The following is a 19943-nucleotide window of genomic DNA, read 5'->3' on the forward strand; positions in this document are numbered from 1 at the left end:
TGAGGGATATAGGTTAAACAGGGTCTAAATCAGAGAGCACCTGGCTTGGCCTCCGCTTGTGCGGGTCGCCGGACTAGATGGACCTAGAGTCTGATTCGGTGAAGGCATTTCTTATGTTCTTATGTCAAATATGCCTGCTGAACATAAGAGATGTCATATTGGGACAGACTGAAGATCCATCAAGACTAGTATCCTGTATCAAACAATGGCCAATACAGGTCAAAAGTACCTGGCAAGATCCCAAAGAGTAAAACAGATTGTATGCTGCTTATCCTAGGAATAAGCAGACAATTTTAAGAATATGTTCAAATATATTTTATTGAGCACAATAAGAACAATTTTAAGAATAGCCTCACTGGGTCAGACCAAAGATCCATCAAGCCCAGTACCCACGGTGGCCAATCTAGGTCACCAGTACTGGCCAAATCTCAAAGAGTAGCCAACATTCCATGCCACCAATCCAGGGCAATTTTCCCAAATTCATCTTAATTGATAGATTTTTCTTTTAGGAAATTATCCAAACTTTTTTTAAAACTCTGCTAAACTAACTGCTTTCACCACATTCTGTGGAAATTCCTATTTTTATTATTGAAAATATCAACAATGGAAGATTAGGTTTTTACCTTCAATAATCTTCTTTCCGTTAGTCCCTATAGGATTCTATATTCTAGGTGTTCAATGCCTTCCCGCAAACTGGGAGTTGCAGAAATCCAAACACTTTTCTGAGCATGTGATCCTCTCCTACCTTAGAGAGCGAGTTAAAACCCCCTACAGTTCAGTCCCAAAGCCAAGCAACTATATCCATGACAAATAAGGGGGCATGGGGGAACCTCCCCAGCAACAAACAATTTCTGTTAAGATCAGTTCTGAAAAATATAAAAACAAGTAATAAACTAGCAAAATGCAATACAGTAAAGACAATGAGGAACAATGTAGAACTAATCTGCTGTGTGCAATGAACACCCACATGAAACAGCCATTGGCAAGATTCATACTCATAGAAGAGTGAACTGCCCCCAGGATCTGTAGACTTGCCATAAGATCCTGAAGCCTTAAGGAGAATAACTGAGGCAGAAAGAAATGCAGGCGATTCCAAAACAATGGAGCTTACTTACACAGAGAGGGCGGGTCAAATGAAATCCTACAGGGATTAATAGAAAGAATATTATTGAAGGTAAAAGCCTAATCTTCCATTGTGTTACGTCCCTTCCGGATTCCATTCTCTAAATGACATACCAAAGCAATGGCAGCATAAGAGCCTGCCCACAACAAAGAGATCCCAAAAGCAGCATCAGAACGATCACCACATCTACTCAGTAAAACCGGGTAAAGGTATAAAGCGAGGACCAAGTAGCCATTCTGCAAATTTCGCCTGGATGAATTGCTCAAGATGTCACCCACAAGGCAGTAATATGTCTACTTGAACGGGCCACAACAGAAACTGGTGGCTGCCTACCGAAGGCAATGTAAGTTGCAGAAAAGGCCATACGAAGCCAACAGGCGATAAGGACTTAGAAGCTGGCCCACCTGGCTGACATGGATTAGTCAGGACAAAGAGACACTGCAGGGTAGTGCAGACCTTTAACTCCTTTTCCAGCTGACCTGCCAGGGAGTCCAGAAAGAAATCCAGAGGCAGTTAAAAGGGAGACGGGACAATCGCGTGCCAGACACCAGCGCACCGACAATCGAGCGCTGACAATTTGGCCCAAGACACAAGCGCACCACGGGAAAACTTAGTTTTAAAGAGCTCCGAAGCGGGGTGTGAGTGGGGAACAGTGTTCGTGCTGCCGTTGGGAGGGTGCAACCCCCCACATTATAGAGAAAACGTAACTTTTCCTGAAAAAAAATCAGAAAAAGTTCCATTTTCTCTATAATGGAGGGTTCCACCCCCCCCCCCCCCCAACAGCAGCGCGAACACTATGCAGTAAAGTGGGGGGGGAATTCCCCACTCACACCCCACTTCAGAGCTCTTTAAAACTAAGTTTTTCCACAGCGCACTGGTGTCTTGCGCCGAATTGTCTGCGTTCGATTGTCGGCGCGCGACTATTAACTGGCAAAAGAAATCTATCTTATGCCCCTCCCAAATGATGTCCAGCACCCACTGATCCTAGGATATACGAGTCCACTTCTGTAAACTGAGAAAGTCGGCCCTCTAGCATCATTGGGGCTTTTTAGGAGCAGTAGCTGCCCAGAATCCGGATGCCTGCGAGGATCCCTGACAAAAACAGCAGGAGGAATAAAAATTACTACTCTCCCATCCTGAAGTCCTGCGAGACATGTTCATAGGAAGAGACATAGGGCAGCAATCCATGAGCTTCTTTTCCAAAAAGAAGCCGACCCTTGAAATGAAGTCTGTTAAAGTGACCATGGAGGCAGCATCCCCAGTCCAATGACGGATCCAAAGAGTCCGGCATGCAAACAATGCATAAACTGAGAACTTACTAAGAACTCGAATGAGATCATAAAGGGCATCCGCCATATAATCCACATCGTCCATCACTAGCTGAGGACATCTACTTCCGCAGAGGGTACACTGTGCAATCCTGTGTGACAGGCACGCATTGCAAAGGAGGTTACCACTGCTGCCTTGATACCTGAAAAAGCCACTTTTAAAAAAAAGCATTTTGAATTTAATGCAATATCCACTCTGCAATCCTGGGAGCCCTTAAGCACTACTCCTTCATTACCAGGGAGGGTCATGTGCTGGGTAACCACAGCAGAATCCCCTTTAGGTTGCTCAAAAAACTGCTGAAAATTAGGAGCCAGTGGATAAAACTTAGTCATAGCTTTAGAGTGCCGGAAAGATCTTTCCGGAGTATCCCATTGTTCTGTAACCAGACCAACAAGCTGTGGATGGGATGGAAAAAGGGAGGACAGCACATTAGAATGGTCCATAATCGAACAGTGTGACATGGAAGGTGGAGATTCCAATTTGAGCTCTTTCAGAACCTCAGCAACAAAATGGTGGACAGAGCCATAATTTTAAAAAGCCTTCGTACAGAGGAGTCCTCGCCCAAATTTGGACTCTCAGGGTGACCGTGTTGCCTAGTCCCAGCAAAGGTATCAGCCGGATCCAAAATAGAAGAAACAAGAGGCATAACATACATATAGCAACTAAAGTAATCGAGCTCTGCCATAGTCGGACAAGAGGGCTCCTGAAAGAGGATCTCTGCCACTGGTGCAACGGGGTTAGAAGAAACTGATGCGCCCGCCAGCTACATCATATGAGCTGGGTCCAAAGGATACGTTTTCCAGAGGAGCGAAAAAAGTCTGGTGAAAATTCACACCCCTTGTCCACTGAAGTGCCTTGTTGAGGCGCCCGCATTGCGCTAAAATATTCCTTAGACTCGAAACACAAGCGTTTGGCACAAAACTACAGAACTGCCTCTGGGCAAGTTTTTTTCACAAAATTATGGACTCGGGACAGCTCCCGAGCCCTGGAGGACCCGAAAGAGGTAAAGCTCAAAGCTCCTGTTCCCTCCTCCAGTGCGCTGCAGCTCACAGTACACGGTTGCTGATCCGGTGCCAATCTGGCGCAATCAATGCACACATTCAACAGATTAGGGGATGGGGAGTCCATCCCAAATGATTTTTAAGCAAAATCGAGTGATTTGAGGCAGAAAAATAAACTTTGGGGAAAAAAGATAGATAAAAATCCAAGATGGCCATCCACAGTGAATTTGCACCATAAACGTTAAAAATAAAGAAAATCTAAAAATAAAAAAAATAGCAATTTGGGGTTTGGGGAGACCTGAACCCTACCCTCAAGAAACTGAAAAATGAGTTTTACAGAGTACCACAGACCACCGCTGAAGCTCCCATAGGAAATAATGGAGGTGTATTTACAGTCTGTGAAGTGCCTCAGAAATTGTTCCAAATGACCAAACTTGAAGATCTTTGGACTGACAGTTGGACAGATTTCGACTGTAACCTCCGCCCCCACGGATACCTCTCCACTTGTCTAGGGACAGGAAACGCAGCCTGTGCCTTGAAACCCGGAGGAATATTTTACTCAGGATGCATACAGTCTGCACTTAAACCCCCGACGGGGACAGTGGGTAAGTGAACTCCCAGGGGAATGGACCCCGAGTCTGAGAAGGCCAAAGTTTCTCTGAAGCAGCAGTCCGGCAGAGGACATGGTATCTCACGGCACTGAAGTCTCCGAAAAAAATAAGAAAAAGATAGTTTTTAAGGGTGATGATGTGGAGGAACTGAAAGAAATCTCGGTGAATCTGGAGGATGTACTAAGCCAAAGTTTAAAAAGTTAAAAAGTGATAAATCACCTGGACCAGATGGTATATATCCCAGGGTACTAAAGAACTCAAACATGAAATTCCTGAACTGTTTTTAGTGATCTGTAACCTGTCGCTAAAATTGTTTGTAGTATCTGAAGACTGGAGGGTGGCCAATGTTACACCAATTTTTTTAAAAGGGCTCCAGGAGTGATCCAGGAAATTACAGACTGGTAAGCATAACTTTACTGCCGGGCAAAATGGTAAATAGTTATAAAAAATAAAATTGTGGAACACGTAGAAAAACATGATTTAATGAGACGGCGTCAGCATGGGTTCAGCCGAGGGAGATCTTGCCTTATCAATTTGCTTGACTTCTCTGAAGGTGTGAATAAACATGTGGATAAAGGTGAGCCGGTTGATAAAGTGTATCTAGATTTTTAGAAATCTTTTGATAAAGTTCCTCATGAGAGGCTCCTGAGAAAATTAAAGAGTCATGGGATAGGTGGCAAAGTTCAGTTGTGGACTAGGAATTGGTTATTGGATAGAAAACAGAGGATAGGATTAAATGGTCATTTTTCTCAATGGAGGAGAGCAAACAGTGGAGTGCCGCAGGGGTCTGGTACTAGGACCAGTGCTATTTAATTTATTTATAAATGATCTGGACATTGGAACGATGAGTGAGGTGATTAAATTTGCAGATGACACTAAACTGTTCAAAGTTGTTAAAATGCATGCAGATTGTAAAAAATTATAGGCGGACCATAGGAAATTGGAAGACTGGGCATCCAAGTAGCAGATGAAATTTAATGTGGATAAATGCAAAGTGATGAACATTGGGAAGAATAACCTGAATCACAGCTATCGGATGCTTGGATGCTAGGGTCCACCTTGGGGATTAGCGCCCAAAAAAAGGATCTGGGTGTCATCGTAGTCAATATAATGAAACATTCCGCCCAATGTGTGGCGGTGGCCAAAAAAGGAAATAGGATGCTAGGAATTATTTTAAAAGGGATGGTTAACAAAACTAAGAATGTTATAATGCCCCTGTATCGCTCTATGGTGCGACCTCATCTTGAGTATTGCGTTCAATTCTGGTCTCCTTATCTCAAGAAAGATATAGCAGTACTAGAAAAGGTTCAAAGAAAAGCAACCAAGATGATAAAGGGGATGGAACTTCTCTCGTATGAGGAAAGATTAAAACGGTTAGGGCTCTTCAGCTTAGAAAAGAGACAGCTGAGGGGAGATATGATTGAATTACAGAACACTCAAAGTTACAGGGAAATATTTTTAAAGCCAATAGATGAACATTTTTTTTTCACTCAGAGAATAGATAAGCTCTGGGACGCATTGCCAGAGGTTGTGGTAAGAGTAGATAGTGTAGCTGGTTTTAAGAAAGGTTTGGACAATTTCCTGTGGAAAAGTCCATAGTCTGTTATTGAGAAAGACATGGGGGGAAGCCACTGCTTGCCCTGGATCGGTAGCATGGAATATTGCTACTCCTTGGGTTTTGGCCAGGTACTAGTGACCTGGATTAGCCACAGTGAGAACAGGCTACTGGGCTTGATGGATTATTGGTCTGATCCAGTAAGGCTATTCTTATGTTCTTATGAGCATATCCAAAAGGCTTCTGCACAGATTGCTTGTAGAAAGTGAATGTGGCTCTAACTCACTCTCTAAGGTAGGAGGAACACATGCTTAGAAAAGTGTTTGGATTTTTGCAACTCCCGGATTGCGGGAAGGGATTGAACACCTAGAGTATGGAATCCAAAAGGGACATAACAAAATAAACAATGCAAAATACTCAACTGAACAGGTGGTTTTTTCAATACACCTGCCCGTCACAGCTGAACAAGAATAAAACTGTAAGGACTACACCTCCCACCCCTCTTTATCATCAAGAGAATGAGATCATAACAGCATAACTTAACAGCCAATCTTCAAGAAAGGTTTGAGGGGAGATCCAGGAAACTACAGACTGGTGAGTCTGACCTCGGTACCGGGAAAGATAGTAGAGTCGCTGATAAAGGACCGCATCATTGATCACCTTGATGGACACAGGCTGATGAGGACCAGTCAGCACGGTTTTAGCAAAGGCAAATCTTGTTTGACAAACGTGCTGCACTTCTTTTGAGGGAGTAAACAGACAGATAGACAAGGGCGACCCGGTCAATATTGTATATCTGGATTTTCAGAAGGTGTTTGACAAGATTCCGCATGAACGACTACTTTGGAAAATTGCAAGCCACGGAATCGAGGGTGAAATACTCACGTGGATTAAAAACTGGCTGGAGCATAGGAAACAGAGAGTGGGGTAAATGGACAATACTCGGACTGGAAGAGCGTCACCAGTGGGGGGCCGCAGGGCTCGGTGCTTGGACCCATGCTCTTCAACATCTTTATAAGCGATCTGGACATTGATATGACAAATGAGGTGATTAAATTTGTGGATGATATGAAGTTATTCAGAGTAGTAAAGACACAGGGGGATTGCAAAGATCTGCAACGTGACATAACAGGCACGAGGAAAGGGCATCAACATGGCAGATGAGGTTCAACGTGGAAATGATGCTTGTAGGTAACAAAAATCTCATGCATGAATACAGGATGTCCGGGGCGGTATTGGAGAGACCTCCCAGGAAAGAGACAAGTCGATGAAGCCGTCCACGCAATGTGAGGCGGCAGGGAAAAGGGCAAACAGAATGCTAGGAATGATAAAGAAGGGGATCATGAACAGATCGGAGAAGGTTATCATGCCGCTAGTACCGGGCCATGGTGTGCCCTCACCTGGAATACTGCGTCTAGCACTGGTCGCCGTACATAAAGAAGGACACAGTACTACTTGAAAGGGTCCAGAGAAGAGCGATTAAGATGGTTAAGGGGCTGGAGAAGTTGCCGTACAGTGAAAGATTAGAGAAACTGGGCCTTTTCTCCTCAAACAGAGAAGATTAAGAAGGGACATGATCAAAACATTCAAGGTACTGAAGGGAATAGATTTAGTAGATAAGGACAGGTTGTTCACCCTGTCCAAGGTAGGGAGAACGAGAGGGCACTCTCTAAAATTGAAAGGGGATAGATTCCGTACGAACGTAAGGAAGTTCTTCTTCACCCAGAGTGTGGTAGAAAACTGGAACACTCTTCCGGAGTCTGTCATAGGGGAAACACCCTCCAGGGATTCAAAACAAAGTTAGACAAGTTCCTGCTAAACCAGAACGTGCCCAGGTAGGGCTAGTCTCAGTTAGGGCATTGATCTTTGATCAGACAGCCGCCGCGTGAGCAGACTGCTGGGCAAGATGGACCACTGGTCTGACCCAGCAGCAGCAATTCTTATGTTCTTATATCCTCCTTATCAAGTACAGGAAGGTACCGCCAGGTACTAATAAAAGATCCTATACATCTCACACCAAGTATCCAATTTATCAATTTCCAAGTTCCAGTCAGGCACACATTGCTGCTTCCATGTGGATACTAAGACTAATTTAGCAGCAGTAAAGTCTAACCTAAACCACTGGACCTCTCCTTCATCCAAGTCCGCAGGAGGCCTCTTCAATTTAGCTACACTTATCGTAGGTTCCACCAGTTTCACCAGAATGGTTGACATAACATTAAATATGCGCCTTCTAAAAATTCCATACCACCCTACATTCCTAACTTTTAAAGTGAAAAGGCTTGCCAAACACTCAGCATTCAGGCACCCCATAGTTAAATCTAAATTTAATTGGGCCATTTTGCTAAAGCTTAGAAAGCGCTAAATTGTTAATGCACATCAAGCTTTCATAAAAGGGCCTCAATGTCTTCTGAACATCGCACATTTCATTGGATTACTTTTCAGCTCTTCTAAATAAAGCCAAAAAGAATCCATTTTTGCCTTAAAGACATATGCCAGATACTTACTGACTTTTTTTTCATGAGAAACAGCTCCTTGCCTATCCTTCACTCCAGGTTCAGAGCCAGGGCCAAGAGAAATAAAGAACTCTAAAACCTTCTCCATTCATCCTCCAAGGAAGATATACAGACAACAGATAGTTTCTTCTCCTACCTGATAGCTCTGCACTCCACTTATCTGTATCAGCATATTCAAACTCTAGGTCTGGTGATTCAGAATAGCCCTGTAACAACAACAAAAAAAATCTTAGACAGTGAAGTAAAAGGCTGCAATACTTTACCTCAGGCCCGATGTGATAATAAAAAAAACCCAAAATAAAAATAAAAACTCCAAAAAGATTACATTGTATATTCCAAAGCAAATAACTTTTTATTCTAGTAATTAGTATTATAGCAGCATTTGTCAAATCAGAAATAAATCAGTTTGGACATATACAATGGAGAGAAAAAAACCTCATACAAACAGTGCCAGCATCATTCTGTAAGCATGGCGCAGTTTCTCTAAAGAGACTCTGCTAGAGCATGGGGGTTTTATACAGAAAGTATCTCTTTCTAGTAAGACCTTCCCTGGCTATTATGTACCACCCTATTGGATAATTCAAATGCCTAACTCCCTCTCCTAGTCCACGCCTCCATTCTTCCCTGGGGGGCCCTGGACAGGCATAGCTTTTAACAACTTTCTTCCTCTTGAAGTTTCCATTCTTCACACGGGTACATCCTCACGTTATCAGTTCTTAGGTTCCCGGATGGAGTGATTTTGCTGACTTGCATTTTCCTTTCAGCACTGTTCATTGTCTTTCCAGCACTGGTTAGTGTCCTTGGGAGATTTCACAGCAAGAAATCTACACACACACATGCCACACATTAGCATCTCAGCATCTGAACTGAAACCAGTTTGCACAAGCCCGTGACTAACAACTTCAGCAAAATGTAGGAATAGGTCTCACAACCTGTAAAAGTCTCCCATAGGCTCATGTCATCCATCTCAGGCCTCTCTTGGCGGCTCAAAGAACTGCAATCTGAGGGCCGCCACACAAAGGGTGGCAAAGAGAAGAATAAAAGCGTGGAGAAGGGGATACCCACCCAAAGACTAGCTACACTGAACTGAGGTACACTTCAACAATATTATTCACATCTAACAGATTACAATTATCTCGTTAACGCATGAATAGATGCCTTCCTTCTTCCCGACGTCAATTCTGACATTGGAGAGGATGTTCCGGGCCAGCCAATCGCTGCCTGGCTGGCCCGGAACGTCCTCTCCGATATCAGAATTGACGTCGGGAAGAAGGCTTCAGGGCGCGATTAGCAGCAGGGAGGTAAGCAGAGAAGCAGCGGCGGCGGACCGGGGGAGAGGTTTAAATCGGGCCTGGAGGGAGGCTTTTTTTTCCGCGGTAGGGAGGGAAGGAGGTAGGCAGGGGCTTGGCTGGCTTTGGCGCGGCAGAGAGGGAGGGAGGGAGGTAGGTAGGCAGGCAGGCTGGCTTTGGGGGAGGCAGGCCGGTGGCTGGCTCTGGGGGAGGCAGGCCGGTGGCTGGCTCTGGGGGAGGCAGGCAGGCAGGCAGGCTTTGGGTGGGCAGGCAGGCAGGCTTTTTGGGATGGGGTGGGACAAAGGCTGGAAGGCAGTGAGGGGGACATAGGAAGGAGGGAGGAAGGAAGGAGAGAAAGAGGCAGAGAAAGGGGGGGGGTTGCAAGTAGAAGAAAGACTAGAAAGATAAAGGCCTGGACCAAAGGGGAAAGACAGGAGGCAGAAGCAGGACTATGGGAGGTGCAGACAGAGTGGGGGAGACCCTGAGGAACAGCAGAGAGAGGTAAGATCATAAAAGAGGAGGGAGAGAGAGGGAGACCTGGAACAAAGGTACAAAGGAGAACTGACACTGGATCTGGGGGCACTAAGGACATAGGAAGGAGGCGCTGGGGACCCTAAGGACATAGGAAGGAGGCGCTGGGGACCCTAAGAACATAGAAAGGAGGCACTGGGGGCACTAAGGACATAGGAAGGGGCACTAAGGACATAGGAAGGAGGCACTAAGGACATAGGAAGGAGGCACTTGGAGCATTAAGGACATAGGAAGGAAGGAGGGAGAGACTAGAATGGGACAATTGTTGGGCCTGAGTGCAGAAAGAAAGGATGCACAGTCAGAAGGAAACGCAACCAGAGACTCATGAAATCACCAGACAGCAAAGGTAGGAAAAATGATTTTATTTTCAATTTAGTGATCAAAATGTGTCAGTTTTGATAATTTATATCTGCTGTCTATATTTTGCACTATATTTGTCCATTTTTCTATAGTTACTGAGGTGACATCTTTGAAAACCCCCCAAATACAAATGATAATTAACATTTTCTCTGCGTATAGAGTGCTTTGTGGTTTTTTTTTTATTTTATGGTTACCATTAGATATTGTGTGTACATGAAAAACGGGTTCATAGACAAAACCGCCGAAGACAAAGGCGCACGCCAACAACTGAGCGCAAGACGGAAGCGCGCGCCGAAGAAAAAGAGTGTTTTTAGGGGCTCCGACGGGGGTTTTGTTGGAGGAACCCCCACTTTACTTAATGCAGATCGTGGCAGCGTTGTGGGGGGTTTGGGGGGTTGTAAGTGCCCTCATTATACTGGAAACTTAACTGTTTCTCTGTTTTTTAGGGAAAAAGTGAAGTTTTCAGTAAAATGTGGGGTGTTACAAACCCCCAAACCCCCCACAATGCGGCGCGATCTGTATAAAGTAAAGTGTCGGAGCCCTTTAAAACAGTCATTTTCTTCAGCGCGCGCCTCCACGTTGCACTCAGTTGTCTGCGCGCGCCTTTGTCCCGGCACGCTTTTGACCTGACACCGAAAAACGAATGGAATAAATTAGAGGTGGGGGCGGGACTGAATATTAATAGATGTCCTGTTTTGATGAAAAATTAAATGGTCCGTTAGGCATTATCCTACTTTTGATAGGGTCAGAATTAAGATGACACCTATAGACAAGGCTTGTCAACGAAGACCAGACATAAAGCACTGTCCTGACCTAATCCAACAAAATAGACTCCATTCACCCTATTTGTGCCTTTTCAAATGCTGTTGCCTACAGTTTTTTAAAGTAGAAATTACTAAGGAGCAGAAAATAGCAACTGTACCATACTAAAGTGTTAACTTTTAAAAAAAGTTGTACAACTACCGCTGAAAGAGAGAAAAATAATAGCCAAGTACTCATTCCACTTACACGCTAACCGCCCCACAAAGACTCCATCTCCTCCCAGCGCATCGAAACCATCACAACTCTTCCACTCCCGTCTTCTCATTGGCTGATCCAAGATCCACAACTCAGAGAGGACCGCTCTTCCATTACCTCGTTTCTCTCCCTCGCCCCAATCCTCCAGGGGAAAAGGAAAGTTTTGATCTTGCCAGCCCTCCGCGAACCGGCAAGAAATTTTTGCGGTCCACGGACTGGTGGTTGACAAACACTGATATAGGGTATAAATCTGGTTGTCATTGATTTCTTCCTCTGGAGAGCACTGAAATTATGATGATCTGTATTGGCTCTCACCAGGCATGTGACGCATTAATAAACTTATTTGCTTATTACATGGCTTTTCCTCATGTCTGTTATTTGAATTCACAGAACAGAATCTCTAGCCCAGCAATGTGGGAGAGCAAATCCATTCTGGCAATTCTTTTGGCCCTGCTTTTCAAGTCTTCCAGTATGGCTTGAACACTCTGTTTATTTGGGTATCAAGCAGGGCAGTTTTACAACGCCTTCAATTGATACAAAACATGGTGGTGAAACTCATCTTCAGAAAACGAAAGTACGATCATGTCTCTCCTTTATTAAGAAAGCTTTATTGGCTCCCAATCCGTTTTAGAATTCAGTTCAAATGTGCCCATGTTGTTTTTAAACTTCTCTATGGAATATTTGACCCTTTGGTCCCTTTACACTGGAATACTCTCAGATCCTGCTACTTGAGGAATACACAGAGATATAAAATTTTTGTTCCCCCTTTTTCAAGGGAATTAAATCTGTTGGGAAGCTTAGTCAGTCCTTTGCTTTTATGTTGGTAGAGACTTGGAATGGACTCCCCGACTCTGTTATATTGATAGGTCAGCTACAACAATTTCGTAACGTCTTAAAAACTTTGCTGTTTTCAAAATATTTAAATGGTTTATCTATGGAATCAACTGACAGCAGTGCGAGACCCATTTTTATGACAGATTAACTAATCTCTTCTATCTTACTAATGCGTATTCTGGTCTTGACCACGTGTAAACCAAATCGAGCTCCGTCAAGAGATGACCCGGTATATAAATTGAAGATTAGATTAGATTAGATTAGGTCTCACTTGAGTCTTATACAGGTGCATCAATACCTCCTTTTTCCTACTGGCCATACCTGTTCAACCTGTATGGCCTTGTTTACCATCCCTTTTCTAATAATTCCTAGCATCTTGTTTGCTTTCTTGGCCGTTGTCAAACATTGGGCAGAAGGTTTCAGCGTATTGTCCACAATGACGCCCAGATCTTTTTCTTGAGCACTGACCCCTAAGGTGGACCCTATCATCTGGTAACTATGATTTGGCTTATTCTTCCTAATGTGCATCACTTTGTATTTATCCACATTAAATTTCATCTGCTATTTGGATACCCAGTCTTCCAATTTCCTATACTCTATACGTTTCTCGATAGGCAGCCAATTAAGTTTCTTATAAAATATAGAAACACTATTACAGGGCTATTCCTGCTGCCACTCTTGGCCTGTGGCCTAACTTAGGGCAAGAACCATTTTCTTCCCACCTGCAGCAAATTGGAATTTTACAAGCTGTGTGTGCTCTGAGAACGACATCTTTACCAGAGCTGAATCCCTTGTTCCAGTGGAATGTGGAAGAGAGAAACTACATTTGCAGAACTTGAACAATTCATGCCTGGTATCCTTATCTTTTTGGCATGATTTGTGGGTCTGTCTGACACTGGCACGCAGGCTTGATGAATCTGCTATGTGACCAAAGAATGCCCCTTCAGTATGGGCACCGATTGGTCCTTAGGGAAGACCCTCGACTGAGGAGGTAGGAGAAAGGAGCACATTATTAGTTAGACAAAGATTTTAAAAAAGGTGCTGAAGGGGTTTTGGAGTTTCAGAGATATGTGTGACTTTGTGTGCTGCCCCAGAAACAAGATTACAGAGAACTGTCTCTTTGTGCCTTGCTGCGCTGGGAAGAGAGTAATGAGACTGTCTGAATTCAGAGACCTGTGAACTTTTTCCCTGAAAGACACAAGAAAGACTGACAGCTTTGGTGCTAGCATTTGTCCTCCTACAAGACCTGGTCCCTCCTCAGTGCTGTGATTCATCTAAGACTAGCAGAATGTGGTTAAGGGAAGAGAATTCCTTCACACCCTTGAAAGACGCTGTTCTACAGCCTAATGGTGAAAGCGGGAATTTCCTATTGTTCAACTTTTTAAGACAGCAATATAACAGTTGCCTGAAAAGGATAGGTTTAAGGACATGGTAATTAGTTCAGTGATATACCTTAGCTGTGTGCCTTGTCTCTAGATTTATGTTTCTATGCATATTCTGTGTCTGATCCAAATTTGCTAAGTGTTGCACATGTTGCTTAGCATTGCTATATGTATACCTATATATTCATGCATGTCTCTACTCCTTAGCATTATTGTACATTCAAATTTTATTTTTCTATGAAATGCTAAAATTCTGAATAAAAGTTATTTGCACCACGTGTTCTGGCTTAACTAAGTGAGTAAGCAAGCAGAAAGTTTGTTCCCTGGCTTTGTAATTCAGTGCTTTCTCCTAGACACAGCAGAGCCATGTAACTTAGGACTAATTATCTATAATTCATATATAGCACTAATTACTACCCCTACACTATCATATCTCTTCAGACCATCTATCAAGTCTCACTGCAGTATTTTGAGTCAGCTGCAAATTTGTTGGGTTTTTTTTAACCATTTTTTAGTTTAAGTTCAAATACAAAGAATTACAATAATTGAGTTGTGATAATATCAACATCTGAACCACCAATGCCACTCAAAACTTAAAATGGGTGGATGGGTGATTGATACAATGCTAAGCACAAGAGCAGAAACCCATCATGGCTTCTCCAACATGATTCTGACCCCAACATTTTGGGAAAGCAGCAACTTACACAGAAAGTGACCCAGTAAATCCCCATATAATCCATTACAATAATCCAGCCCTGGTAAACACAGATGACGGTGCAAGGGAGACGGGGGCTTTGAAATTGTGCTCTCTGCATTGCCTTTCCTGCTTGGGAGTGTATTGGAGCTCTAGGGGGGTGCATTTCCAGCTCAAGGCAGTCCTGATGGCACTGTTCAGGGTCCTTTGCTTGAGCCAGAGATGTCCTCAATTTCCCATAAACTGACCCCGCACCACACTTAACTTTGATCCAACCAAAACCCTTTGTCCAGCATCATTTCCATATCAAAGCAACTGTATCTCTTCTATTGCATCCACTTAAGTTATTTAATAAATTCATTACCCCCCTCCTCTTAACAAGAGACATTCAAGAGGGTCTACAAACATAAATACAAGATGTAAGTCAGTCACAGTCTGCCTATCTTCCTCCCCCCCGTATGTCAATCACAGAGTCTGTCTATCTTCCTCCCCCCGTATGTCAGTCACAGAGTCTGCCTATCTTCCTCTCCCCCACCGTATGTCAGTCACAGAGTCTGCCTATCTTCCTCCCCCCCCCCGTATATCAGTCACAGAGTCTGCCTATCTTCCTCCCTCCCCCCACCGTTTGTCAGTCACAGAGTCTGCCTATCTTCCTTACCCACCCGTATGTCAGTCACAGAGTTTGCCTATCTTCCTTCCCCCCCCCCCCCCGTTTATCAGTCACAGAGTCTGCCTATATTCCACCCTTCCCCCCACCATTTGTCAATCACAGAATTTGCCTATCTTCCTCCCCCGTATGTCAGTCATAGAGTCTACCTATCTTCCTCCCCCGCCCGTATGTCAGTCACAGAGTCTGCCTATCTTCCTTCCCCCCCGTATGTCAGTCAGAGTCTGCCTATCTTCCTCCCCCTCCGTATATCAGTCAGAGTCTGCCTATATTCCTCCCTCTCCCCCACCATTTGTCAGTCACAGAGTCTGCCTATCTTCCTCTCCCCCCCCGTATGTCAGTCACAGTCTGCCTATCTTCCTCTCCCCCCCACCGTATGTCAGTCACAGAGTTTGCCTATCTTCCCCCCCCCACCGTATATCAGTCACAGAGTCTGCCTATCTTCTTCCCCCCCTGTATGTCAGTCACAGAGTCTGCCTATCTCCTCCCCCCCCCGTATGTCAGTCACAGAGTCTGCCTATCTTCTCCCCCCCCGTATGTCAGTCACAGAGTCTGCCTATCTCCTCCCCCCCCCGTATGTCAGTCACAGAGTCTGCCTATCCCCTCTCCCCCCGTATGTCAGTCACAGAGTCTGCCTATCTTCTCCCCCCCCCGTATGTCAGTCACAGAGTCTGCCTATCTTCCTCCCTCCCCCCCCACCGTTTGTCAGTCACAGAGTCTGCCTATCTTCTCCCCCCCCCCCGTATGTCAGTCACAGAGTCTGCCTATCTCCTCCCCCCCCCGTATGTCAGTCACAGAGTCTGCCTATCTTCCTCCCTCCCCCCCCCCGTATGTCAGTCACAGAGTCTGCCTATCTCCTCCCCCCCGTATGTCAGTCACAGAGTCTGCCTATCTCCTCCCCCCCCCGTATGTCAGTCACAGAGTCTGCCTATCTCCTCCCCCCCCCCCCCGTATGTCAGTCACAGAGTCTGCCTATCCCCTCTCCCCCCGTATGTCAGTCACAGAGTCTGCCTATCTCCTCCCCCCCCGTATGTCAGTCACAGAGTCTGCCTATCTTCTCCCCCCCCGTATGTCAGTCACAGAGTCTGCCTATCTCCTCCCCCCCCCGTATGTCAGTCACAGAGTCTGCCTATCCCCTCTCCCCCCGTATGTCAGTCACAGAGTCTGCCTATCTTCTCCCCCCCCGTATGTCAGTCACAGAGTCTGCCTATCTTCCTCCCTCCCCCCCACCGTTTGTCAGTCACAGAGTCTGCCTATCTTCTCCCCCCCCCCGTATGTCAGTCACAGAGTCTGCCTATCTCCTCCCCCCCCCGTATGTCAGTCACAGAGTCTGCCTATCTTCCTCCCTCCCCCCCCCCGTATGTCAGTCACAGAGTCTGCCTATCTCCTCCCCCCCGTATGTCAGTCACAGAGTCTGCCTATCTCCTCCCCCCCCCCGTATGTCAGTCACAGAGTCTGCCTATCTCCTCCCCCCCCCCCCCGTATGTCAGTCACAGAGTCTGCCTATCTCCTCCCCCCCCGTATGTCAGTCACAGAGTCTGCCTATCTCCTCCCCCCCCCCGTATGTCAGTCACAGAGTCTGCCTATCTCCTCCCCCCCCCCCGTATGTCAGTCACAGAGTCTGCCTATCTCCTCCCCCCCCCCCGTATGTCAGTCACAGAGTCTGCCTATCTCCTCCCCCTCCCCGTATGTCAGTCACAGAGTCTGCCTATCTCCTCCCCTCCCCGTATGTCAGTCACAGAGTCTGCCTATCTCCTCCCCCCCCCGTATGTCAGTCACAGAGTCTGCCTATCTCCTCCCCCCCCCGTATGTCAGTCACAGAGTCTGCCTATCTCCTCCCCCCCCCGTATGTCAGTCACAGAGTCTGCCTATCTCCTCCCCCTTCCCCGTATGTCAGTCAGAGTCTGCCTATCTCCTCCCCCCCCCCGTATGTCAGTCACAGAGTCTGCCTATCTCCTCCCCCCCCCGTATGTCAGTCACAGAGTCTGCCTATCTCCTCCCCCCCCCGTATGTCAGTCACAGAGTCTGCCTATCTCCTCCCCCCCCCCGTATGTCAGTCACAGAGTCTGCCTATCTCCTCCCCCCCCCCGTATGTCAGTCACAGAGTCTGCCTATCTCCTCCCCCCCCCGTATGTCAGTCACAGAGTCTGCCTATCTCCTCCCCCCCCCCGTATGTCAGTCACAGAGTCTGCCTATCTCCTCCCCCCCCCCGTATGTCAGTCACAGAGTCTGCCTATCTCCTCCCCCCCCGTATGTCAGTCACAGAGTCTGCCTATCTCCTCCCCCCCCGTATGTCAGTCACAGAGTCTGCCTATCTCCTCCCCCCCCGTATGTCAGTCACAGAGTCTGCCTATCTCCTCCCCCTTCCCCGTATGTCAGTCAGAGTCTGCCTATCTCCTCCCCCCCCCGTATGTCAGTCACAGAGTCTGCCTATCTCCTCCCCCCCCCCCGTATGTCAGTCACAGAGTCTGCCTATCTCCTCCCCCCCCGTATGTCAGTCACAGAGTCTGCCTATCTCCTCCCCCCCCCCCCCCCGTATGTCAGTCACAGAGTCTGCCTATCTCCTCCCCCCCCCCGTATGTCAGTCACAGAGTCTGCCTATCTCCTCCCCCCCCGTATGTCAGTCACAGAGTCTGCCTATCTCCTCCCCCCCCGTATGTCAGTCACAGAGTCTGCCTATCTCCTCCCCCTTCCCCGTATGTCAGTCAGAGTCTGCCTATCTCCTCCCCCCCCGTATGTCAGTCACAGAGTCTGCCTATCTCCTCCCCCCCCCCGTATGTCAGTCACAGAGTCTGCCTATCTCCTTCCCCCCCCGTATGTCAGTCACAGAGTCTGCCTATCTCCTCCCCCCCCCCCCGTATGTCAGTCACAGAGTCTGCCTATCTCCTCCCCCCCCCGTATGTCAGTCACAGAGTCTGCCTATCTCCTCCCCCCCCGTATGTCAGTCACAGAGTCTGCCTATCTCCTCCCCCCGTATGTCAGTCACAGAGTCTGCCTATCTCCTCCCCCTTCCCCGTATGTCAGTCAGAGTCTGCCTATCTCCTCCCCCCCCGTATGTCAGTCACAGAGTCTGCCTATCTCCTCCCCCCCCGTATGTCAGTCACAGAGTCTGCCTATCTCCTCCCCCCCCGTATGTCAGTCACAGAGTCTGCCTATCTCCTCCCCCTTCCCCGTATGTCAGTCAGAGTCTGCCTATCTCCTCCCCCTCCCCGTGAGTGTTCTTCATCCTCTCTATATGTTGTCATGGCCCCCCATCCCATCCCCATCTACATCTATCATATGTCAGTCACAGAGCGCGTCTCCCTCTCCCTCTCCCTCCAGAAGTCAATCACGGAGTTGCCTATCTGCCCCCCTCCCTCGTTGATGTCAGCGAGTGCAATGTGGACCTCCGAGTTCTTGCGCTGGTTGCGGTTAAGCTCCCGCCCCTTGGGCTGCAGCGGGAATCCCGGGCTGCCGCTTCGCTGTTTATTGTTGAAACCCATAGGCCCGACGCCGGGCTCCATCTTCCAGGAACCGTGAAAGTCTCGCGAGAAGAGACCCGCCGCGCTCGCGAGATCTTCAGCGGCGGCCGCGCGCCCCTTCCCATTGGTGGGCGGTGCCGAGCGCAGATCAAGTTCTGTGAGCTCGCGACAGCGGCTGTCGACCGTTTTCCGTTGACGCCGCCTCCCAGGGCTTCGGCGGCAACGGCTCGGAGCGCGCCTCCCTCCCGGCCCCAGTTACCTCCGCGCTCTGCATCGCCCGGCCCTTGTCAAGCCGCTGCGTCGACGGCGGGAAAGGCGAAGGCGTCGTGCCGCGAAGTCGCCTCAGCTGCTACAGGGCGGCCACTTGCGCTGCGCAGCCCAATTTAAAGCGGGTGTGTTGAAAATGGCAGCGCGCTGCCTGTGATTGGAGGAGAGGCTGCGGCAGAGCCGACGCAGGGCTGGGCTTGCCAAGAATAGCGAGTGCCGCAGTGCCCGGGGCAAGAGCTTCGGCCCCGCCGCCCGTCCTTCTGTGATTTGGAAGCGCTTTTAAAATGCGACCTAAAAAATGAGCCAAATCAGCTCCCGTTGAGGAGACAAACGGGCATTTATCGTCCAAGAAATGAAGAGAGTTAAATGACTAAACACCCTCCCTGTAGACCGACACTAAACAATCCTATGAACTGCCTCCCGCACCTTAACAAATTCCTTTAATTGGGTGCAAAAGATTGAAACATTAAGAACAGATAGTAGCTGGTTTGGAAAAGTCCATAGTCTGTAGCATGGAATGTTGCTACTCTTTGGGTTTTGGCCACGGGGCTGGATGGACCATTGGTCTGACCCACTTTCTTAATTGCCATACTGAGACAAACCGAAGGTCCATCCAGCTCACTATCCTGTCGCTAAATCCCAAATAGTAAAACAGATTTTATGCTGCTCATCCTAGGAATAAGCAGTGGCTTTCCCCAAGCCCTCTCATTAATGGCCTATGGACTTCTCTTTGAGGACATTAGCCAAACATTTTTTAAACCCTGCTCAGCTAACTGATTTCACTACATTCTCTGACGATAAATTCCAGAGTTTATTTGCACATTGTGTGAAGAATGTAAAATTATTTCCTTACCTGATAATTTTCTTTCCTTTAGTCACAGCAGATGAATCAAGACAAGTGGGATAACATCCATCAACCAGCAGGGGAAGATAGAGAGAACTGAATTGACCTCGGGTAAATCTTGGATGCACCTCCTCCTGGCCAATCAGTATAAGTCTTCTCAAAGCAGTTGAAAAAGCATATAAAAGTAAATCACATACTGTAAATCATTCAACCGCATTAAACACATGAAACATAGAACACCTATGGAACTTCTTCTGTCACATGCACTACCGGAACCATTGATGCCTCACATTTGAGACTGCAATTTTAGTCTAAAGGCAAGCCCAGACCACTTCTGAGAGCGACCAACCCCGCACCAGGGTGGAGCTCTGGATTCATCTGCTGTGACTAAAGGAAAGAAAATTATCAGCTAAGGCCCCAGGTACGTTAGATAGATTGTGAGCCCACTGGGACATATAGAGA

At 46.9% G+C, this 19943-nt stretch overlaps 1 protein-coding gene across 3 annotated transcripts in view; it reads right to left on the reverse strand.

Annotated features, from left to right (window-relative positions):
* Nucleotides 1–18972, reverse strand: part of STRIP1 (striatin interacting protein 1) — a 130139-nt gene extending 111167 nt beyond the window's left edge. The window contains exons 1-2 of one of the 3 annotated variants that reach the window (XM_033919302.1): nucleotides 18296–18498; nucleotides 8272–8341 (exon numbers count right to left, since the gene is read on the reverse strand). In XM_033919302.1, the coding sequence (XP_033775193.1) occupies nucleotides 8272–8341; nucleotides 18296–18412 (187 nt within the window). In that variant the 5' untranslated portion in view covers nucleotides 18413–18498. Of the gene's footprint in view, nucleotides 1–8271; nucleotides 8342–18295; nucleotides 18521–18629 lie in introns of those variants that run through there. The other 2 variants (XM_033919303.1, XM_033919304.1) reach the window with 2 other exon arrangements.
* Between the last annotated feature and the right edge of the window lie 971 nt (nucleotides 18973–19943).

This window comes from Geotrypetes seraphini, chromosome 13 (assembly GCF_902459505.1).
Source record: "Geotrypetes seraphini chromosome 13, aGeoSer1.1, whole genome shotgun sequence".
Classification (NCBI taxonomy): domain Eukaryota; kingdom Metazoa; phylum Chordata; class Amphibia; order Gymnophiona; family Dermophiidae; genus Geotrypetes; species Geotrypetes seraphini.